The 21,356-nt window shown below is 50.5% G+C and overlaps 1 protein-coding gene and 1 long non-coding RNA gene across 4 annotated transcripts in view; one reads left to right on the top strand and one right to left on the bottom strand.

Annotated features, from left to right (window-relative positions):
• DHRS3 (dehydrogenase/reductase 3) overlaps positions 1-2,567 on the bottom strand; it is a 39,521-nt gene extending 36,954 nt beyond the window's left edge. The window contains exon 1 of one of the 3 annotated variants that reach the window (XM_037828495.1): positions 2,357-2,567. Coding sequence is in view for 2 of the 3 variants with exons in the window: in XM_037828492.1 (XP_037684420.1) it covers positions 695-889 (195 nt within the window). In the remaining variant the exon portion in view is untranslated. Of the gene's footprint in view, positions 1-694; positions 1,587-2,019; positions 2,292-2,356 lie in introns of those variants that run through there. The other 2 variants (XM_037828493.1, XM_037828492.1) reach the window with 2 other exon arrangements.
• Positions 2,568-11,413: 8,846 nt separating this feature from the next.
• Positions 11,414-19,070, top strand: LOC119520850. Its single transcript, XR_005214224.1, has 3 exons — positions 11,414-11,816; positions 18,473-18,558; positions 18,698-19,070. It is a non-coding gene; the product is annotated as an uncharacterized LOC119520850 (long non-coding RNA).
• The last annotated feature ends 2,286 nt before the right edge of the window (positions 19,071-21,356 follow it).

Genomic DNA, 21,356 nt, shown 5'->3' with positions numbered 1-21,356 from the left:
AATCCCCCTCTGGGGCTGAATTTGGGGGTGAGAAGACAGGATTGGAAGTGAGAACAAGGGCTCTTTATCAGCTGCCGGTTACCCCAGCCCCCACCTCCTTCCAGATATCCTAACACCTTGGCTTCCCGTGCTCGCCAGGCAGGACTAGACCATCCGAGACGGCTCCCCACTTTTCAAATCCAAACCAAGCATCCCCTCTCAACATGCCTTCAGAACTGCAGCCGCCCAGGTTGGGGCTGGAAGCGGGTTGCCAAGGAAAATACGCAGCGCCAGCTAGCAGGCGGCTCCCAGCTCAACGAGGGCGCGCACACACCCTGCATTCACCAGGGTGTCGGCAAAGAAGGGGAGGCAAGGGGGAGAACACACCACCTTCCTTGGGGAGGGAGGTATGTGGGAAATGGGTGGGTCTCCTAAGTTTGGGGTGGGGGAGAATAGCCAGCCAGCCACGGATCCCAACCGAGCGGACCAGCTCCCGACTTGCCAAAAAAGACAGTCGGGTGACCAGGAAATTTACAAGGTGAAACCGACGAGCTCAGCACTCGCGGGTGGCTCAGGGGGAAGTGGGGTGGCCGGCGACTCTCAGCTCCCGGGCGCGTGAGCTGGCGGCGGCAGCAGGTGGGCGCAACCCTGCCCTTCGCCCCCGTAGCCCGGTCCCCCTGGGCCCCCACCCCCAGGAGCTGCAGGGCCCGGATACCTTTCTCGCGCCGCGCTCTGCAAACTCGCGAGCTAGCTGGCGCCCGATGCCTCTCCCGCCGCCGGTGATGAGGACGTTCTCCCGCGACAGGTCCCGCAGCTTGGCGGGTAGCAGCAGCCCGACGGCTGCTTTCACCACCAGATAAACCATCTGCAGTGGGAACACCACCAGCGCGCCTAGCCATTTCCACCCCATCGTCCGCGCCGCGGAGCCGGCCAAGGGGCGAAACTCCCCGGACCGAACAAAACAGGAATTGAAAAAGAAAACACCCCAAACAGTAATAAGTGAACCGAGTAAGCAAGAGAGAGGCGTCCCACCTTGCCACTCTCGAAATCAACTCTCCCCAAATGCAAAGCACCGGGTAAGAAAAAAAAAAAGAAAAATGAGAGGAAAAAAAAAGAGAAAAAAAGCTAAATCCGCCAAAAGAGGAGAAAAAGCGTCTCAAAAAGTTGGGACAGTAAGAGGGGTGGAGGGGAAGCCGGAGGTGGAAAGCTCTAACAAGAAGTTTCTTGCCCCAGCAGCCGTTTCGGCTGGGGAATTCTCAGGTAATGTTTACAGGCTGACAGAGGAGTTTAGGCAGGGGAAGGGAAAAAAAAAATAGGCACCAACCACACGCGCGCACCCTGCTAACAGCCCCGCGGTTTCAAAGTGCAAGACTGAAAAAAAAAACAAAACCCCCCAAAAAACACAAAAAAACAAAAACCACGCCGTTTCCAAATTGTAGCCCCCCCACGTCTCCAGAAAAAAAAAAAGTGTGTGTGGGGGGGACAGTGCTTGGAGCTCCCAAATTCAGCCCGCGAAAGTCTTCCGACTCATTGCTATTCTTGGGCTTAGGAAATTGCTTAAACGCGATCTGATTGCCAGCAACGCGCAGAAGTGGGGGGTCCGGGGCTCAGTTTCTTTACGTGCAAGGCTCACACTCCGCGCGCTCGCTCGCCGGTCTCCCTCCTTCCCTCTCTCTTCCAGCAGAGGCTGGGAGTCGCCGCTCGGTCCGGATCCCTCTCTCTGCCTCTTAGCCTTTATTGCCTTCTTTTTCTCCTTTCCAACTTGGAGAGGGCCGGGGTGCGGAGCGCGCGAGGATCGGCCGCCCTGGTCAGCGCGGCCTTATTCCTTTCACTCCCGGGGCAACCGCAGCGCGGAGCGAGAGGGCGGCCCTCCTCCCCCACCCCCCCCGGATTTTTTTTTTTTTTTTATACCCCATTAAGTCTGATTGACAGTTAAAGTGTTCCGAGGCTTCACTACCGTTCCTCTGAGTGGCTGTGGCGGCCTCCCCTCCCCCTGCGCCGTCGCGGGGCGCGCGCGCGCGCGCGCACCCAGGCTCGCACCGACTCGCGCTCTCCCGGGCTGGCTTCCTTCTCTGCAAGCCGGGACTTGCCGGCGGTGCCCCTGGGGGTTAGCAGCTGTAACTCGAGCGCGCTGGAACCGACTCCTGCGGCCCGGCTCCCTCCCCGACACATTCTTCCTTTCTCCGGACGCGATCTCCCGGGTCCGGGGCGTCCGTGGGCCGGGTGACGGCCCCCAGCATGCGGGACAGACCCGGGGGAGCTCGCGCAGGCCTGGAGCTCACCGGGCCGCCCGGGGTTTATTTCAGGTCATTTGATCATTCCGGTGTCCCTTTCTCCACCCCCAGCCTCCAGGTAGGACGGGCAAGCCACTCCCGACCTTTGCCCGGATGTCTTCTGTCTTCGCCTCGAGTGGACTTTCTAAGTCTGATTCCAGCCCCTCACATTCCGGGGGGAAACAGCTGGGCAGCAGTTTTGCTTTGAAGGGAGGGGGTGGGCAGGGTAAAGAGACTTTGCTTCCACCACCGGTGCCAATCAAGTCCCCGTAAGGTTAAATGGAAGCGTATTTAGTGCTTACCGGAGCTATAACAGCCTAGACTGACAGCAATTTCCTTAATAACAAAAGCCTGTAAACAAAACCTCCTAAAACCCCTCCCCTCCCCCTCCCCCGTGTTGTTCAGGTCTGTCATGTCTCTTGGGCCGCCCTAGCAGGGGACCCACCTCCCCACTGTGTTCACACCGAGTCCTTCCACAACGGGAATGTCTTCGCTGGAGGGTGGGTCCCAGCTCTTTAGAGTTGTCTGTTGCAGGAAGTCTGGGAGATGAGTCACTAAGTAGCAGCCCCAGTGAAAAGTGCTGATGGGGCGCGCTTCCCGCGCTGCCCCAGACCGGTCCTAAGGCTGGGAAGAGAGAGGGCTGGCCCGGGAGTGGTCTGGGGCAGCGGTTCTCCCGCGGGAGACGTGTTCAAACGAGGAGTGCTGGGCTCCACCTCCAGGGGTTCTGTGATTCAGCAGGTCTGGCGTGCGCTGGAATCTGTTTTTCTTGCGTCTTCTGGTAGTTCTGCAGAGGATCGTCTGAGAAAGCCGCTTTGAGAAATTCTGCGGGTGAAGGTCTTTCTCCCAGAAACTGGCCTTCATTGCGGGTTTATATTCTGACATTGGGTCCTCACGCTGCCCTTGCAGCCGGGGTATTACTATCCCCATTTTCCAGGTTACCCAGCCAGGAAAAGAAAGAGTGAGGGATCCAAATCCAGGCGCTCCGGCAGGAGGGGCAGAGGTGGAGAATGAGGCTCCCGCCCTCTTCCTTCCAACCCTCCCAAAGTATGACTGTGAGGGGCGGGCCCCTGCCTTCCCCGGACTCCCTGGGCACCCCTACAGGCGGGACTCCATCATGGTGGCTGCCTCCTCCCCTTCTCTCCCACCATGGGAGAGACAGGCCCTTCCCGCCCAGCAGCGGCTGGAGTCTGCAGGGCCCGCGGAGGCTTGGCTGGGTGAGCCTGGAGCCTGGAGCCCGCCACCCGGCACCTCCGCGCCGGCTCGGCCTGGCCTCATCTGTTATACTCGGAAGCCGCCCAGTGGCCGGGGCGGGCACTGCGTCTCCAAGCTGCCCCCACCTCAGGTCCTGTGAACCGGGCCTTTCTCTCCCCTGAAGCTTAACACCCAACCCCCAAAGAGCTTGCAAAGGCCATGGCCACACCCGCCCACTGGTTTGTCCAGGGGGAGGCACAGAGGTGTTAAGCAGCTCATAAACAGGCATGTTTGCCTAAACGTCCTGATTCCTAACTCATTACTGGACCCTGCTCAGGTGCGGGGCCGCTGGGTGGCCGTTTTCCCTTGTGGGCGTTTGGGATGGAGGGCGGGTGGTGGGTGGGAAGGTGCTCGAGAAACCCAACTGAGCCCCTTTACTGTGCCAGGTCCTTTATGCATCTCACTCCATTTCATCTCCCCAACAGCCCATTTGATGCAGGAGGAAACTGAGGCTCAGCAAATCTAAGTAACTCCCAAAAGGACACACGGGGTGCTCCATCAGGTTTGGGGTAAAATCAGAGTAAAGAGAGGGTTGGCGATTCCAAAGGTTGGCCTGATATAGGCTGTGGCCAGGAGGCAAACTGTTTTCTACTTGTTCGGTCTTCAGGGATGTGCATTTGTGGGCTGGACATCCCTGGGAAACTCCAGCTTCCTCCATCAGCAGCTACCCAGAGAGGTGGCAACGTTTCTATTGCCCCCTAAAAGTCCCTGGGAAGATGGGGGTGAGGGGGTCCCGGGTTGGGGGTGTGCATAGTTCAGCATGCCGGCCCTGAGGGTCCCTGTGGCTTGGTTTTAGGGAGAATGTATGGGAGGTAATCCCCCAACCCTCCCTTATCCTTTGCTCCTGGTACCCCTTCCCTCTCGAAGCTTCCTTAGGGGCAAGGGTTGGGGAATTCAACTCCAGGGCAAAGTTTGAAATTTCACATCCCTGGCCTGGAAAGAGGGCCCCACAGTTTTTTGGGTTTGTTTTCCCCCCTCCTGAAGACATGAAAGGAGCCTTTGTGGGCTTGGTGGAGGAGGTGAGCTGTAGCCTGAGGAGCTTTTTCCATGACTCAGCTCTCTCCACAGGGCGCAGGAGGTGCAAGGACTGAGCAGGGTGGCCCGGAGCCCGGTGGCAGAGCTGTCTTCCAGCCCTCGGCCAGTGGAGGGGTCCTCGGTGGGCTGCCGGGAGAGCTGGCCCTGCAGGGGAACTGGCTGGCCCAGGTGGACCCCAGGCTGTGAGTCCCCCGAGGCCAGCCCGTCTGTTTTTGACCCTCCATTGCGTCCCAGCTCAAGCACACAGATGCCTGTGTAGTCCTTTTACAAAGCATTTCCCTCACCACCATCTCAACTCAGGGCTGGGCCCCACAAACCAAGGGGGTAAAGTGGGCCTCAAGCTTTGCCTTCTACTTGGCAGAGGCTTAGAGAAATTAAATCACATAGGACCCCACAGCTGCTAAGAGGTAGAGGTGGGATTTGAACCTGGGTCGAACACTCAGCTCCATCTACATCATTGACTTCTCTCAAAGTGTACACCCCAGACCACCAGAAGAGGCTCACCCAGGAGCTTGTGGACATGCAGACTCCTGGGTCCCCGTTCTGGACTTGTGGAATCAGAATCCTCTAGCTGGGGCCCAGGAACCTGCATGCAGGCCAAGCATGTCATTCCTGAGCACCTGGTATTCGAGAACCTCTCTTCTCGTGCAGCCTTGCCGTGGTCCCTTCTGTTCTTTACGCTTTTCATTTGTATCAGGCCTGGCGCCCTTACTCCTGGACTGTCCTATGTTGATGGCTCTGGTCTGCTCCACCGGTACCTAATGGGGAAGAGAACTGAAAGCCGGAGGAGCGAGGAGTGGGGGTGGGGTGTTCATTCCTCCATTCAATCAGTCCATCAGTTAGTCAGTCAACAAACAGTCAACAAGCCCTCCCTCTGTGGCTGCTTCTGTTTAGGGGCTGGGGATACACAGAGGGTTGAGGCAGGATGGATCAGGGAGGAAGCTGTGTGGCTATCATTGTGGCTTTGGAATCTTCCCAGCAGAGCAGGGCTACCTTGGGGCTATCACTTCATCCCTCCCATCTTCAGTTTCCTTGTTTGTAAAGTGAGGAAAATAAAGATAATAGGATCAAATGCCTGAAACTTCCTTAGCATGGCAACTGACCCATAGAAAGAGCTCTACTTTTTATCAGGTCCCTGCCTGCCAGGTCTTATAATATTGTTGAGGAGTCAGTTTAATCACTTGCAGAGATTCAGGATTGATATTTAGTGGTGGGAAGGCTGGTTCCTAGCCCACTCCAGAGAAGAAAATCCTGAAAAATCATTTACCGCTGTTACCTCCCACCCCCAGCCCACCAACACCCTTCTCCAAGGCCTTTTCTGTTTGACCACGTGTATCAGTCAGGGTTCTCCAGAGATTCAGGAATGATAGGATACATGAATATGTATATGCATATATATGAATATGTGTATATGTGCATATGTATACATATATGTACATTATATATCTATATATATGTAAAAAGATTTAAGGAATTGATGTACGTGATTGTGGGACATGGCAAGTCTGAAAACCATAGGGGAGGTTGGAGACTCAGGCAAGAGCTCACACTGTAGCCTTGAGACAGAATTTCTTCTTCCCTGAGAAACCTCGGTTTTTGCTCTTAAGGCTTCAACTGATGGGTGGGGTGCCCCCAGATCGAGAGTCTTCTCCTGGACATAAAGTCAGCTGGCTGTCGAGGTTAATCATACCCACAAAATACCTTCACAGCAACATCTTGGACTAGTGTTTGACCCAACAACTGGGCACCACAGCCTAGCCAAGTTGACATAAAATTAACTGCCACACCCCCGTTTATCCTGCGTGGGTTAATTTAGCCATGTGGTACTTTTTCCGGGAAGTTCTTCCCAGCTTTCCTCTGAGGCCCCAGTGACCCAGTCCCTGACCAGGCTGGCCCAGGGCTCCCCCCATCACAGCATGACCTCTGCACAGTAACTGCTGCTTTTCGTGTCGGAATCTCACATCCTACTGGTAGCTTCTTGGGGGTTGGAGCAGCGCTGGTTTGGGGGCCTGGGGCCTGTCAGTCACCCAGGACCCGGTGTCTTCAGTGCAATGGGCCTTTGGGAGGAGGCCGTTGGGCAGAGGGCAGATGGGACGGGATCTCTGGTTTGGAGGTACCAGTTAGGCTGCAGGTCTGGACTGGGTTATAGGGAGAGCAGGGGGAGGGCCATGACAGATGCTCCGGGAGAGAGAGATGGTGGTCTGTCCACATGGATGGAGGGGGACACCTGGAGGCTTTGCTGCCTTGAGAGGCCCCTTCCCTCCCAAGACACGCCAGTCCCTGGGGCCTAACCCTGGTGGCTCAGTGGCCACAGCTCTGCCACTCTCCTTCCCTCCTCACCTGGCCAATTTGCCAAAGCTGTTATAACAAAAGCCACAGACTCGGTTGGCTTAGAAACAGGAATTTATTTTCTCACCGTTTTGGAGGCCAGAAGTCCAAACCTAAGGAGCCAGCAGGCCAAGTCTGCAGTGTTCTGGTGGCAGCTTGCTGGCGATCCCACTCCATCTCTGTCACATGGCCGTCTGTCTCCTCTGTCTCTCCAGAGCCTTCTGATTCTGTCTGTAAAATTCCTTTGCTTATGAGGACTCCAGTTGTGCAGGATTAAAGCTGGGCCTCACCTTATATATTTAGGATCCTATTTACAAATGAGTTCACGGCCACCAGGTTGAAGGTTAGGACCTTTTAGGGGACAGGATTCAGTATATCACATCACCTTCCTCCAGCCCTTAAGCAGGATTTTAAAATATCAATAGCTTGGCGTGCAAAATGCTCACATGCGCGTGCATATACACACACAGCTTTATTTGACAATTGGCTACTTTCCCTCGCCCAGGACAAGCTGGCAGTGTTGCACGAGGAGGTTGGATTTGGAAAAACTCTTGGCCTAGTGGAAAAAAGTGTTCATTTAGTTAAGCCCAGCTGTCTCTCTGGAGGGTCTTTGTGGAGACAGATGCCAGGGAGAACATGAGCTGTAGGGGATGCCCTGTCGGGGAGCTTGGCCAGCCAAAGGACGCGGACAGAGAGAGGGGGAGCCAGGCTTTAGAACGAGTGGGAAATCTCTGTGGGGAGGGGTCCCTGGGGCACCAGGGTATCTGGAAGGCAAGTCTGCGAAGACCAGAGATGTTTTAAAACCCCCGTAAAACATCCCACCTTCCTGATACAGAAAATTCACCAAGAGGCCCCCTTTCTCCTTGGCAAGGCCTGGCCAACAGGGCTGAACGTATTTTTAAAAAAGCAGGTAGAATGGCCCCTTTTAGTCCATGAAATGCCTCCTGCTCCCTGCAGGTGAATATTTTCCATTGAGTTAAATATTTTCTGTGGAGTTACGTCTTCTCCTGGGCCTTGCCAGGGCTGCCGTCTGCGTGCAGGGTGTAGGTTTTCCTTTGCCTCACTGTTTGGGGTTCCTGGCTGGGGCAGCAGGGGGGTGGGCTCTGCGTGTCCCTTGGGCGGGTGCGGGCTCCATGTGAGGGGACGCTGGGACACGCTGCGTTTATTCTGGCTGCCATGGTAGGGTTAACACACAGCCCGGAGCCAAGGCTGGGAATGTGGCAAGAACAGGGACGGGGTGCTTGGCCAGGGAACAGGCATAAGAGTGTAACCTGGGAAAGCTTGGCACTAGGGGCCCTGACCTGTGACCTTCTGCCCCTGTTGGTCAAATAATTTCCTTAAGAAAAAAAATTTCTTATTACTGTAGTAGGTTTACAGAAAAATCATGCAGAAAGTACAGGGTTCCCATGCACACCCCTGAAACATACTACTATGTTGCATTCGTGTGGTGCCTTTGTTGCAATCAATGAAACAATATTATTGTAATTATATTATTAAATTATTAACTAAGGTCTGTCATTTGCTTTAGAGTTCACTCTTTGTTGTACAGTTCTATGGGTTTTTTAAATTTAGTTGATTGTGGTAACATATATCCAACATGAAGTTTTCCACTTGACCACTCTCAAATATATAATTCAGTGGTGTTAATTTTATTCACTGTGTTGTGCTACCATCACAGCCATCCGTGACCAAAAGTTTTCCATCGCCCCAAGTTCAAATAGTGCTTAACCAGTGTGTGGAGCATCAGTTTAAGGATGACTCTGGGGTCAGCAGAGCTGGATTCAAATCCCAGCTCTGCTGCTTGTTAGCTGTGCATCCTTGGGCAGGTTATCCACCTCTCTGAGCTTCAGTTTCCTCATCCCTAAAGTGGGAATTTTACTACCTTCTGAGACGATGTCTTCCAAGGGCCTGGTTCAGTGTTTGGTACTAGAAGATGCTCAAGGGGTTTTGGTTTCCTTTTTCCTGGCTTCATGTCCTCAAAGAATGCTGGGGTCACAGAAATGCTAAATCCTTACCCCTTACCAGGGGTCAGCAAACTTTCTGTAAAGGGCCAGAGAGTAAATATTTTAGGTTTTACAGATCATACAGTCTTGGTCACAGCAACTTAACGCCACCATTGTAGCATGACAGGGGCCCGTTATGACAAGTAAACGAGTGAGCGTGGCTGCGAGCCAACTAAACTTTATTTACAGGCACTGAAATGTGAATTTCATGTCATTTTTATGAGTCTCGAAATAGCATCCTTCTTTTGAGTATTTTTCGACCGTTTAAAAATGTAAAAATCCTTCTCAGTTTGCAGGCTGTACAAAAAAGGGCAGCAGGCCAGATTTGGCCCATTGGGCCATGGTTTGCCAATTTCTAGACCACCATTGAGCAATCAAACAAGCGTCAATCTGCAAGACCTAAAAAAATGAATGATAGTGAGCCTCAGAAAAGCAGAACCTCATTTCCTGCCCTCTTTCTGGAATGTGTTCACCGGGACTGACCCAGGTTAAGGTCTGCTGTAAGAACTTAGAGATTCATTGAGGAGAGTAGACGTCCTTGAGAGGTTAAAAGGAAAAACTTGTGAGTCCGATGAGACACCGGCACCACTAGCTTACATTTATCCAGTGCTTCTCAGACTCAGGGTATTGTTTTCAGCTCCTTAGATGTAATATCTCCTTTAGTCAACAGATGTGGACAACAAAGTTCCAAAGGTAGAGCAGCTAGCCTGAGGTGACAGGCTCCCAGCCATCCTAGAACCCTGGGGTCTGGACCCTCAGCCCCCTCTTGCCCCTCCACTGGGGACCCCCTTCTCCCTCCCAGGCGCACAAAGCCAGGGGTGACAGGGGAAGCTCATCTCTGCTCTCAGGTGGGGAGACAGCCATAAGCACCCTGGCTTTGAACATGAATCATGGACAGGCAGGGGCCCTGTTTCCTTTGCCCCGTCTGTCAGTTGGGGGAAAGCCTGGAGGAGCACGTTGCCCTGATCAGTATATGAAAATAAGTGGAAAGCAGAGAAATGGGAGTGAATAGGTTATGCGTGAAGATTATGCATGCATGACGACCTGAAGATTATTTCTCTTAAATGCAATGATAACAATTATTAATAGTTATTAACTATAATGATATATTATGCAGTTATGTCATATATTATATTTTATAATGTAATATTTATAATTGTAAATATCATATTACTTAATACAATTATTATATAATAATAATTTACTTTTATTGGGTGTTTATTAGGTACCAAGTGCTGCATGTGGCTTATCTCATTTCGTTGTCACAGCCACCCTTTGAGGGCTGGTGATGCTATGTCCATTTAACAGATGAGGAAACAGGCCCAAAGAGGAGGGGTATCTTGTCTGAGTTGTGCAATTACAAGTGGTGTTGCTGGGAAATAGACGGACTATTCAGAGCTGCTGGACATTGTGACGTGTGGTCTCTAGGAGATGCTTGTTGGGCTTAGGATAGGGACAGCCAATTATATAGGTAAAGAACAACAGCAACAAAGAATCAAAAAACACCAAAAAAAAAAATCTGCACAGTATGAACAAGGTATTATATCATTAAAAAATAAATCTAAAAGGTGGGGTGTAATTGGGAATTTTACACTTGGTTTTTTTTTGTTGTTGTTGTTGTTTGTTTTTAGCTCCCTGGGAATGGAAGTCTCTCTTCCCATAGTTATAGCAGTAAAACCCTTAAAATGTTAGGATACAAAATTGTATTTCCAGTATGGACCCACTTTTGGAAAGACGAGGTCTAGAGGATATGTTTGTTTTTCATCAGTTAGCATTTTTCAGGATTTATTGTATGTCAGGAAGGATACTAAATGCTTTACATTCATTTAATTTAATCTCATTTAATCTAAACAACTCCCTTGAGTTCAGATCTATATCCCCATCTTACGTCTGTGGAAACAGGGGTCAGGCAACATGGCCAAGGGGACAAAGTCAATGAGTGGTGGGGATACAACTAGAACTCAGTTCTGCTTTACTTCCAAGTCCATTCTCTCTCTCTCTCTCTCTGATCCCTCTCCCCATGCTGGATCCTTTCTTTCTCTGTCTCTACATGAATACACACTCATACACATGCATATACACCAGCAGGCATGCACACAGACAGACACACACACAGGCATGCACACACACAGGCACACACACAGGCACGCACACACACAGGCACACAGACAGACACACACACAGGCATGCACACAGGCACACACACAGGCACGCACACAGGCATGCACACACACAGGCACACACACAGGTACGCACACAGACAGGAAGGACAAGCATCAGAATGCTAATAGTGGACATCTCCAGATAATAACATTGTGCCTGATTTTTATCTTTTTTAAATGTCTTTTTACGTATTCCCAATGTTCATTATAGAACATATATATATAGAACATATATAGAGCTTATTTTGAGAAAAATCCACTAAATATTTGTTTTGTTTGTTTGTTTGTTTGTTTTCTAACATGCTTGTTTTAAAGCCAGTGGGATGCAGGAGTTCTGGGGCGAGGCCATGGAGCTCCTGACTGTGGGCCTTTAAAAAAAATCTGCTAAAAAATGAAACAGAGAGGGGAGCCAGGACCTTTGCTTCTTGGAACCACCTAATCCGTCCTATAATACCTTGCTTTGTAGGAAAGTTCTGTGCATAAATCCCATAAAATCCTGTAATGTGGAGCTGACACTGAGCCTACCCAGAACGAAATCTGCTAATGATCCCAGCTTGCCAGGGGCCTGCAGAAATGATCAGACACGTTGCGACCCCCCCCCCCCCATTCCTGCCTCCTGCTTAAGCCCTTTCTGAAAAGAACTCTTTTCACGGGTTTATAAAAACACTTTGTTCAGATCACATTGGGTCTTTATTTCATTTCATCGTAGGTGAACGCTGAGCAGCTATGGGGCCAGAAGGGGCTGAGGCTGGCTCTAAAGTTTGGGGACTCAGAGAAGACAACAGGTTTGTAAAACCAGGCTGCAGCTCCCATCCGCTGGACTTTTCTGAGGCTGACGAGGGTGGCAGGGAGGGACAGGGCTAGTGGGAATGCTGGCCGTCTCAGCTGGAAGTGGTACCCGGAAGTGGTACCTGGAAGTAGGTGCTGCCCCACTGAAAACCTGTACAGACTTTAGACAAGTTAGCTAAGCACTCTGTGCCTCGATTTCCTCAAACCAAAATGAGGGTTATAATAATTACCTGGCAGGGCTGTGTAGCACCGTGGAGACCGTTCAACAATTGTCCTTCTCTTCCTTCCCTGCCCCCACATTTTGCCCCCAGGACAGTTACCTACTGCCTGGTTTTTCATAGCTCAGTGTTTAAAAGTTTTAAAACTGTAAACCTGAAAAGACTTATAGAAAAGTTGCAAGAATAGAAGCAAGAATTCCATATACCCAACACCCACGTTATTGTGTAACATTTGCCTTAATTCTCTATCTGTCTATCGTATCTATTTTTTTTTCTTTTGAGAGTGCATTGTGGATATGATTCTCTTATATCCCTAAATACTTCAGTGTGTATTTCTTAAAAACAACCTTCAATTACATAAATGCAGTACTATTATAAAAAATCAGGAAATTGGCATTGGTACAATACTCTTAACTCATCTACAGATTTTAACTAATCTGTTCAGATTTTGTCAACTGTCCCACTAACATCCTTTATGATAGCAACAACACAGTTTGCTTCTGGTCTGGCATCCCATCTGGGTGACACATGGCACCTGGGTTCAGAGCTCTCTTGACTTCTTCAATCTGGTCCCATTATCATTCTTTGTCTTTCATGACCTTGACATTTTTGAAATTGTCCCTCAATTTGGCCCTAGCTCATTCTTAAAATCCAAGAGCTCTCTCCTCTTGCCACTTAACACCGACCCCTAGAGGCTTCCTGCAAATAAAATAATAAGCTCTTACTGGGTGCTAGCCTGTGCAGAGGGCTTTGCGTGCGTGGTCCTCACTACAGCCCATTGCGGTGGCTACTACTATCATGCCCATTTGCCGGATGAGGAAAACTGAGTGTAGAGAGGTTAAGGTCACAGTGAGGAGCTGGAGGGGCCGGGTGGTATGGCCATAGAGCCTGTGGGCCAAAGGACAGGGAAACTGCAGGCGAATCTGCTTCCCTAGAGAATGCTGCAGTCCTATATATTAAATGCAAATGCCTTATAATTTGTCTCTGTTTGTGGGGGACACCTATTTGTATTTCAAGGCTCACTTCACTCAGCCCCACTTCTAATGAAGCCGTCTTAGAACTGCTCTCCCTGTCTCCTCCTGGCAGAATTGGTCCCCTCCTCTATTTTTTAATCTGTTGGAATAATAATAGCTATTATCTATTGTTTATTATTATTATTGTTATTTGTTAATTATCACCATACACTAGTTTCTGTTCAAGTGGATTTATAAATATAACTCATTTAATGCTCACAACAACCTATATAAAATGTAATAGATAAAGAAACTGAAGATAGAGGTTAAATTACCTGCCCACGGGCCCATGGCCAGAAAAGGCTGGGTACAAGCTCAGGGCATCTGGCTAGGGCTGGCTTTGTGAATTTGCAAACTGTGCATTCACACACTTAGTAGGACCCCACACTTAGTTGGACACTTCTCTTAGTAGGGCTCTACACTTGGTTTAATGCTCCATTATTGCCATCTTGAAATTCATCATAATTTTTGAACACTGGGCCTGCAAATTGTGTGGCCAGTGCCATGTCTGGCTCCCAGGACCTTGTACTATTTTGGCTCTGCACCCCATGAGGACACTGATCAGGGTGCCAGAGACATTTTTCTGCAAGTGTTTATGACATGCTGGTCTCCCTCTTCCTGGTGACTACATGGGGAAGGAATGGCGCCTGAATCGTCTGGTGTCCTTAGTGGCCAGCACAGAGCCTGGCACAGAGGAGCTTTGTTTGCTGAATAAACTGACCAATTCAACTGATGCACTGTGAAGGAGTGCCGTGTGCACCCACTGATGCCTGCAAATATGTGCTTCTTGGGAGATTTCCCCGGGCTGGCCTGGGAACAAAGCAGACACGTGCCACCTCTGCTTCTCTCCTGCCCCCAAATCCAGACTCTTTCAAATTAGCCCCTTGCCCATGACTGTGTCAACTTGGGGAGGAGGGAGGAGAGAAGGGAGTGGAAAGGAAGGCTTCCCTACAGAAGGAAACAAAGACTTTTATTGTGACAAGGGAGGGTGTGGAGCAGGGAGGTGTCTGCCGCTGTGCATAAAAACTGGAGCTTGCCCTCTGCTTACCTAAACCTCAGGCACTTCCCAAAGGCAGCCTTGTCCAGACTCACAGAGACTCTCCTGCCCCTTCGATGAGTCTGAGCTGCCCTTTGGGCTCCTTTCAGAAGGTTCAGGAGCCACCCAGAAAGCTCCAGAATTATCAAGTTCCACCTTGTTTCTACTCACCCTTCAAGCCTGGGTCAAATGCCACCTCCTCCACAGAGCCCTCCCAGATTTCCCCAAGGCAGAGCCATTTGTTGCATCCTATATGGTCACCACCCTGGGTTTCTAATTAATTCAAAATAACGTTTTGGGGCTGCCTTGCCTCAGTCGATTCCCCAGATGGTGAGAAAAATAATCAACATGGCAAAAAGATTTGGCAATAGGGACTTATTGTAATCCCTCCCCCAAACCCCCACTTATTTTCAAGGTTCACTCCCTTACCTCCTTTGGGACTTTGCCCAATGTCACCTCCTCAGTCGGGCCCTCCTGACCACCCCATCAACAGTGGAGCACGACCTGCCCATTCTGCCCCCCCCCCCACACTCTTGTCTCTGTCTCTGCCCTGTTATTCTCTGCAGCCTTTCTTGCCATCTGCCTTGCTGCACTAGAAGTGTTGTCTGCTTATCGTCTGGCTTCCCCCCTTGGAATGTCAGCTCCCTGAGGGCAGGAAATCATCTGCTGTGGGCATCACAGGGTCCCCAGCACCTGGAATAGGGCCGGCCTCTAGTAGGTGCTCAATAAACATTTGTTGGGTGAATTCATTCCCATCATATGGGTGAGAAAACGAAGACTTGGAAAGGTCAGGTTACCAGACCAAGGTCACAGGGCTGGGGCAGGGCATTTTAAGTCTTTCTTTAACCATCCACAGGTGCCTCGAAAGGTTGAACATAGAGTCACCATATGACACAGCAGTTCTACTCCTGGATATATTCCAGGACGGCTGAAAACATGTCCACACAAACCCATGTACACGGATACTCATGGCAGTTTAGTCATAATACCCCAAAGTGGAAATAACCCAAATGCCCATCAGTGGACGAATGGATAAACAAAATGTCAAGTATCTGCACAAGGGAAGGTTCCTCAGCCATAAAAAGGAAGGAAGTGCTGATACATCCTACAGCATGGATTATCTTGAAGACATTGATTGTATTAAGCAAAAGAAACCTGTCACCAAAGATCACATATTGTATGATTTTATCCAATAAAATGTCCAGGATGGGCAATTCCATAGAGGGAGGAAGTAGATTAGTGGCTGCCTGGGGCTGAGGGATGGGGGGTGGGATGGGGAGTGGCGGCTAAAGGGTACAGGGTGCCTTTTTGGGGTGATGAAAGTGTTCTAAAGTTGATTGTGGTTGCACAACTTGTGAATATAATAAGACATTGAATTGTACAATTTAAATGGGTTAACTGTGTGGCATGTGAATTTATATCTCAATAAAGCTATTATTAAAAAAAAAGAACTCCACAGGAGCCCCACAGTGGATGTGAGGGTAAACTGTTCAGCCTAAAGGGGTGGCCCCTGCCCCTTCCCTGACATCTGGTGAGGAGACGGGGAGAAGTCACTAACCAAAAAGGGAATTCACACTTGTGGGGATGCTCCAGAGGAGAGGGCAGGCTGTAGTGTGAGGGGCAGGTAATTGGGGGATTTGCCCGGTCCAGGGTAGGTGGGGGTTTGGGGAGCTTACTGGAGGAAGCGGTGGAGGTGAGGAGTACCCCAGGCCCACTGGTCCCCAACGTGTAGAAGCACCAGGTTTTCCTGCCTCCTGGAGGAGGCACAGGGCCTCCTGTGTTGTTAGCTCTGCCCAGGCTAGGAAGAAACCTACCTGAGCCCTGGGCACCTGCTGGGATGCTGTGCACTCTTTAGGGGCCCGATGGCAGCCTCGAGGCTGGGAGGAGCCAGGCCTGGTTCGAGTCCTGCCATAGATGGTCGGATGGTGGCCCCTAAAAAGGCATGTCAGGAACCTGTAAGTATGAAGTTAATGGGATCCTAAAAGGATCTTTGCAAATGTGATTAAGTGAAGGATTTGGAGATGAGATCATCCTGGCTTCTCCTGGTGGGCCCTAAATCCAATGACAAGTGTCCTTGTAAGAGACAGAGGGAAGGAGCAGGCCAGTGTAGACAGGCAGAGCTGGCGGGAGGCAGCCTCAAGCCAAGGAATGCGGGAGCTGCTGGGAAGGAGCCTCCTCCAGAGCCTGTGGAGAGAGCAGGGCCCTGCCGCCCCTTGATATGAGAGTCCAGACCTCTGGGACTGAGAGACAAGGAGCTGTGGTTTTAAACCACTAGTTGGGGGTCATTTGTCACGGCAGCCCCAGAAACAGACACCCACCCTCCCCTGGCAGCTGCCTTGTCTACAATGCCTTTCTTACCTCCCTGAGCCTCAGTTTCCCACATCTGTGAAATGGGATGCCCGTCGTGCCCATGTCAGGGTGTGTGGGGATGTGATGTGACGACACGGTTAAAGCTTTCAGAGGGATGCCTGGCACTCAGTGACTGCCCCACACTCTGTAGCGAGCATTCAATATATCAGCAAACAGTTCTGTCCCTGACCAGACTGTCTGTCCCCCTGCAGGGGGGCAAAGCACCCCCCACCAGCTCTGCTCTATGACACCCTTCCTTGTCAGGGGTGACCCAGTCTGTGTTAGGGGAAATGGTGGTAATGGCCCTCTGTGACATCATCTTTAACTCCTGTTTCAGATGACACAGACAAACAGACAGGGGGCCAGACTCCCTGGGTTTAGATTCCAGCTGGACAGCCTGCTTGCTCTGTGACCTTGGGCAAGTTATTTAACCTCTCTGTACCTCGGTTGCCTCATCTGTAAAATGGGCATGATGCTAATTACACTACTGCCCCTTAAGCATTTGTAAATGCTTTTGGATGGTGCTAGAAATGCTGTTAAATATGTGCCAGACTCATTAAGAGGACAGTCCCTGGAATTTGAAACCCCACCAGTTTCCACCTGAGGCAAAATCTGCCTCTTCACTGCCCTACTCTGTCTCCAAAGGGAAATCCCACCCCAGGCATGTTCTCCTGCTGCACGTGACTTGAGTTTTTCCCAGAAAACAGTTCTGAAGTTGGGGGCGAAGTGCATGAGCGCCTGGCCGTGCCCTGTGCCCCGCATGCTGGCTTCTCCTTTGGGAGGACGCATCGCCCCCAGGCCGGGGCTGGAAATGCTGCATTTGTCCAAACATGAGATCACGTGGTCTGTTTTCTCAAGGGCCGTGCCTCCCTGAATTCCTGGGATTCTTGGCTAGCAGGGGACCCTCCCAGGCCTGGGTCAGCTGGGCTGATGTACAGCACAGGGGGTACTGCCTGCAGGCAGGGGGGTTAGAATGGGGTCGGGAGGGGGCAGGGAGCCAAGGATTCCCATGTGGGAGAGGCCGAGGCATCCTGGTGGGGCTCAGGCCAACCCCCATCTTCCCCAGACACCCTAGGTCTCCCAGGGACACCAAGTGCAGCAAGTTGACATCCTAGAATTCTGTCCTGTGCAGAGGGTATGGGGCAGGGGCACCCATGCAGCCAGGGGCCACCCCAGCTAATGCACCCCCAGGCACAGCATCGCTCCCCAGAGACCCTGGAGGAGGGGTGGGGACACCTGGGACGTTTGGACAGAAAATGAATCCCTGGTTTGCTCTCTTAGGTTTGTGACCTGGTGTTCCGGTTTGCTAATGCTGCCGGAATGCAAAACACCAGAAATGGATTGGCTTTTATAAAAGGGGGTGTATTTAGTTACACAGTTACAGTCTTAAGGCTATGAAGTATCCAAGGTAACGCATCGACAACTGGGTACCTTCACTGGAGAAAGGCCATTGCATCCGGAAAACCTCTGCTAGCTGGGAAGGCACGTGGCTGGCATCTGCTTACCGCCAGGCTGCGTTTCAAAATGGTGTTCTCCAAAATGTCTGCATCAGCATCCAACGGCCATCTTCAAAACGTCTGTCTCAGCTCCAGCTTGCTCTGAGCTCCTTCTGTCTGAGCTTATATAGTGCTCTAGTGAACTAATCAAGGCCCACGTTGAATGGGCAAGGCCACACCTCCATGGAAATTATCCAATCAGAGTTATCACCTGCAGTTGTGTGGGTCACATCTCCGTGGACACTGAATCAATAGGTTCCAACCCAATCCACACTAATACGTTTACCCCCACAAGATTGCACCAAAGAACATGGCTTTTTCTGGGGTCATGATATATATGCAAACCGGCACACCTGGGCAAGTTCCTCAGCCTCCCTGAACCCATGTTCTCATCTGTAAAAGGGATTTATAATATGACTCTCTACCCCTAGGGTGTCAACAGCTGCCCCCGGCTCATAGTAGGCAACCCAGCCAACTTGGGACCATATTTGTTTTTTATTATTTATTTATTATCTTCATTATTTATTGCTGTTGTTACAGCTGCTGTCCCATTACCTTGTGAGGGGAACCTGCGGGAAATGAATACACAGCCCCCAATACCTGGCAGCAATGGTTCTTCCTCTTCGGTGGGTACCAGCCGCATGATACTCTCTGGGAGATTCTCTGTTTGATACTGTGCTCTCCTGGAATGGTTGCTGAAAGGATGTGTGCTTGGCATCCTTTCTGGCAAACGGGGTGTCCACAGCCAATGGCGACTCTTTACAGGTCATGTCACTGCACTGAGCAGCTAGAGCTCTAGCCTCAAGCAACCCACCCGACGTGCCGCAGCCTCCACATCTTCTCTCATCTGGCTCTCGGAAGTAACCGGAACCACACCACGCAGCTCCTTGAGGTCTGCAGACCCCTCACTCAAGTTAAATCCATAGTTTTTGTAATGGAGAATTAAGAATTAACAAGTGATTATGATTACTAATTATATAGGTGTTTTTTCTTTCTATATTGCACAATAGGCAGAAACTATATAGAAATTACCGAAACTCAGCTAGTCTCAGCCTTGTGAACACCAACTACTGTAATGGTTATTCTAGCCTGGTCTCAGCCCCGCTTTCAGTTACTACTGAAATGGTAACAACTCCATCCCCCCCTTGTTTGAATCCATAAAAACCCTGAAATCCTTTGACTTGGGGAGACAGATTTTTGGGTCAAAGGCCCTCTGCTCTCCTGTTTCACGCATAGCAATAAACTCTCTCTTTCTTTGAGACCCTGGTGTCGTGGATTGGCTGTTGTGCATTCCGGGCAGAAAACCCACCACATTTGTTTGGTATCGTTTTGGTGAAACCTCAACAGGGTAAAGATGATGGGAAGAGAAGGGTCTGGGAGTTAAAACCCCAAAGCTCTGAGCTCTCCTTGGCCTGTTTGTCCCCTGGAGACCCTATAGGGAGGAAAGAAGAAACCTGGCTAAGAGCGTGGACTCGGGAGTCAGGCTGCTCGGATCAAACCCAGCTCATTAGCTCTAGCACCTCAAGTCAAGGGTTTCCCCTCATTGAGCCTCCGTTTCCTCATTTGTCAAATGGGAATGGTGATGATGTGTTCCCCATGGGCTCCTCCTGACGAGTAAATGAGATCATATTCCCAAAGCCTTTAGCACAGTATCCGGCACATAGCAGATGCTCAGGAAATGTTATTATTTTCTAGTGGGCTCAACCCCTTCCCTTTCCTCTGCAGAATATAGCATGGGTCTCCTTTCTGTCTGCTGGTGTCCCTGGATCTGGCCCCATTCCACCCTTCATCCTTGGGCTTGGGGCTTCCCTCCCCTGGGTGGGACCCCTGCTGTGGCAGTGGACACACAGGGAGCTTGCCAGATGGGACCCATGACAAATACTAGTGTTTCCAAGACAAGGCTCTACTTACCCACTTCTCCCCACCCAGCATGCCAGTCCCCTCTGGTCTCAGGCTGGAAGTTATTTGTTACCTGACTAGTTATTTACATGCAAACCCAGAGAACAGAGGTGCTTGGAAAAGCAGGATGTATATGACAATGTAATAATAACGCCGGTGTTGCTTTATTTGCGGGTCTAACATGGAGGCTGAGAGTCGGGGTCCTTGCACCAGACACACTGTGTTTGGCTCCTGACTCGGCTACGTAACAGGTGCGGGTCCTGGGCAAGTGCCCAAGTTCTCCTCATCAGTAAAACAGGGATATTAATAAGGGTACCTGACTCTACCGCTTATTGATGTTAGGAGGGTCAACGAGTTAATAATAGCCAACATTTATGGAGTATTTACTATGTGCTGGACCCATCTGAGAACTTAAGTATCTTCTCATTTAATACAATGAGGCATCATTAGCCCCACTTTGCCGAAAAGGACTGGGTCATGGAGGGGTGAAGTTGCTTGCTCAAGGTCTTGAATTTGGTCAGGGAAGATACTAATGCAAATCCAGGGGGTCTGCCCCTAGATTCCACCTCCTTCTTAAACACAGGCTACGCTAAACGGCCTCTGTTCTTTAATGATAGCACTGTGGTCTTTTACTATGATTAAATGAGGAAATACAAGTCCAGTGCTTAGCACAGTTCTTGTCACATTGCTAACTGCTCAGCAGATCTTGACTATAACAACAGTGATAACAACAGCTTCCACTATTATTACTTTTGCCAATTTCCTGATCCACCAACCTAAGATAACGTAGAAGCATCAAGCACTGGAGAATATAGCAGATGCTCATGAAAAGTATTTACTTCCTCCATCCCTCCTGTCTTCTTCCCCAGTCCAGCAGCATTGATAGTAAAAACCCCAGGGAAATGGGCAGGCACTGGAAGCTTCCACACCAATGCCTGATTATGATGCAGAAATGCAGATTCCCACTAAGTTTAGGAAAGTCATGACAGTTTTAAAAGAATCCCCCCCCCCACCAATTTTCTACCAATTCCATGAATTAAAACTAAAGTTTTTTCTTGATTATAATAGTAATATAAGCCCACATGGTTATTGTAGAACATTGCAAAAATCCCGTGCAATCAGATGGAGACAGTTTAGGCTCCAGGGTCCCAGGGGTGGGGCTGGAAGGCCGGGCCCACGGGGCTGATGAGGTCGGGGCAGAAGTCACTGGTGTGGAGTTCGCAGGCCGGGCAGGCTGGGGAAGGCGATGGGATGGGGGTGGGCTCCAGAAGGGTGAGCATCGTGACCCCTCCCCATCGTTCCTCCGCCTGTGGGTGAAGCAAGTTTCTGAACTCGGGAGATGCTACAAGTGGCAGGATTTCATGGGGGAGAACTCGCCGGGGCTGACTGTCAAGAGAAAGTGGAGGCAGAGCTAAAAGGAGGCAACACAATCAAATGCAGGAAGGAGGAGCTAGAGAGAAGAGGAAGGAAGCGGCAGCGCCTCCAGCCAGAGACCTGTGGGTTTGAACAAGTTGGGTGCGTTTCT

The sequence above is a fragment of the Choloepus didactylus genome, chromosome 2, assembly GCF_015220235.1.
Source record: "Choloepus didactylus isolate mChoDid1 chromosome 2, mChoDid1.pri, whole genome shotgun sequence".
Lineage (NCBI taxonomy): Eukaryota > Metazoa > Chordata > Mammalia > Pilosa > Megalonychidae > Choloepus > Choloepus didactylus.
Note: the sequence above shows the minus strand (reverse complement) of the source record. Positions and strands in the feature narration are given on the sequence as shown.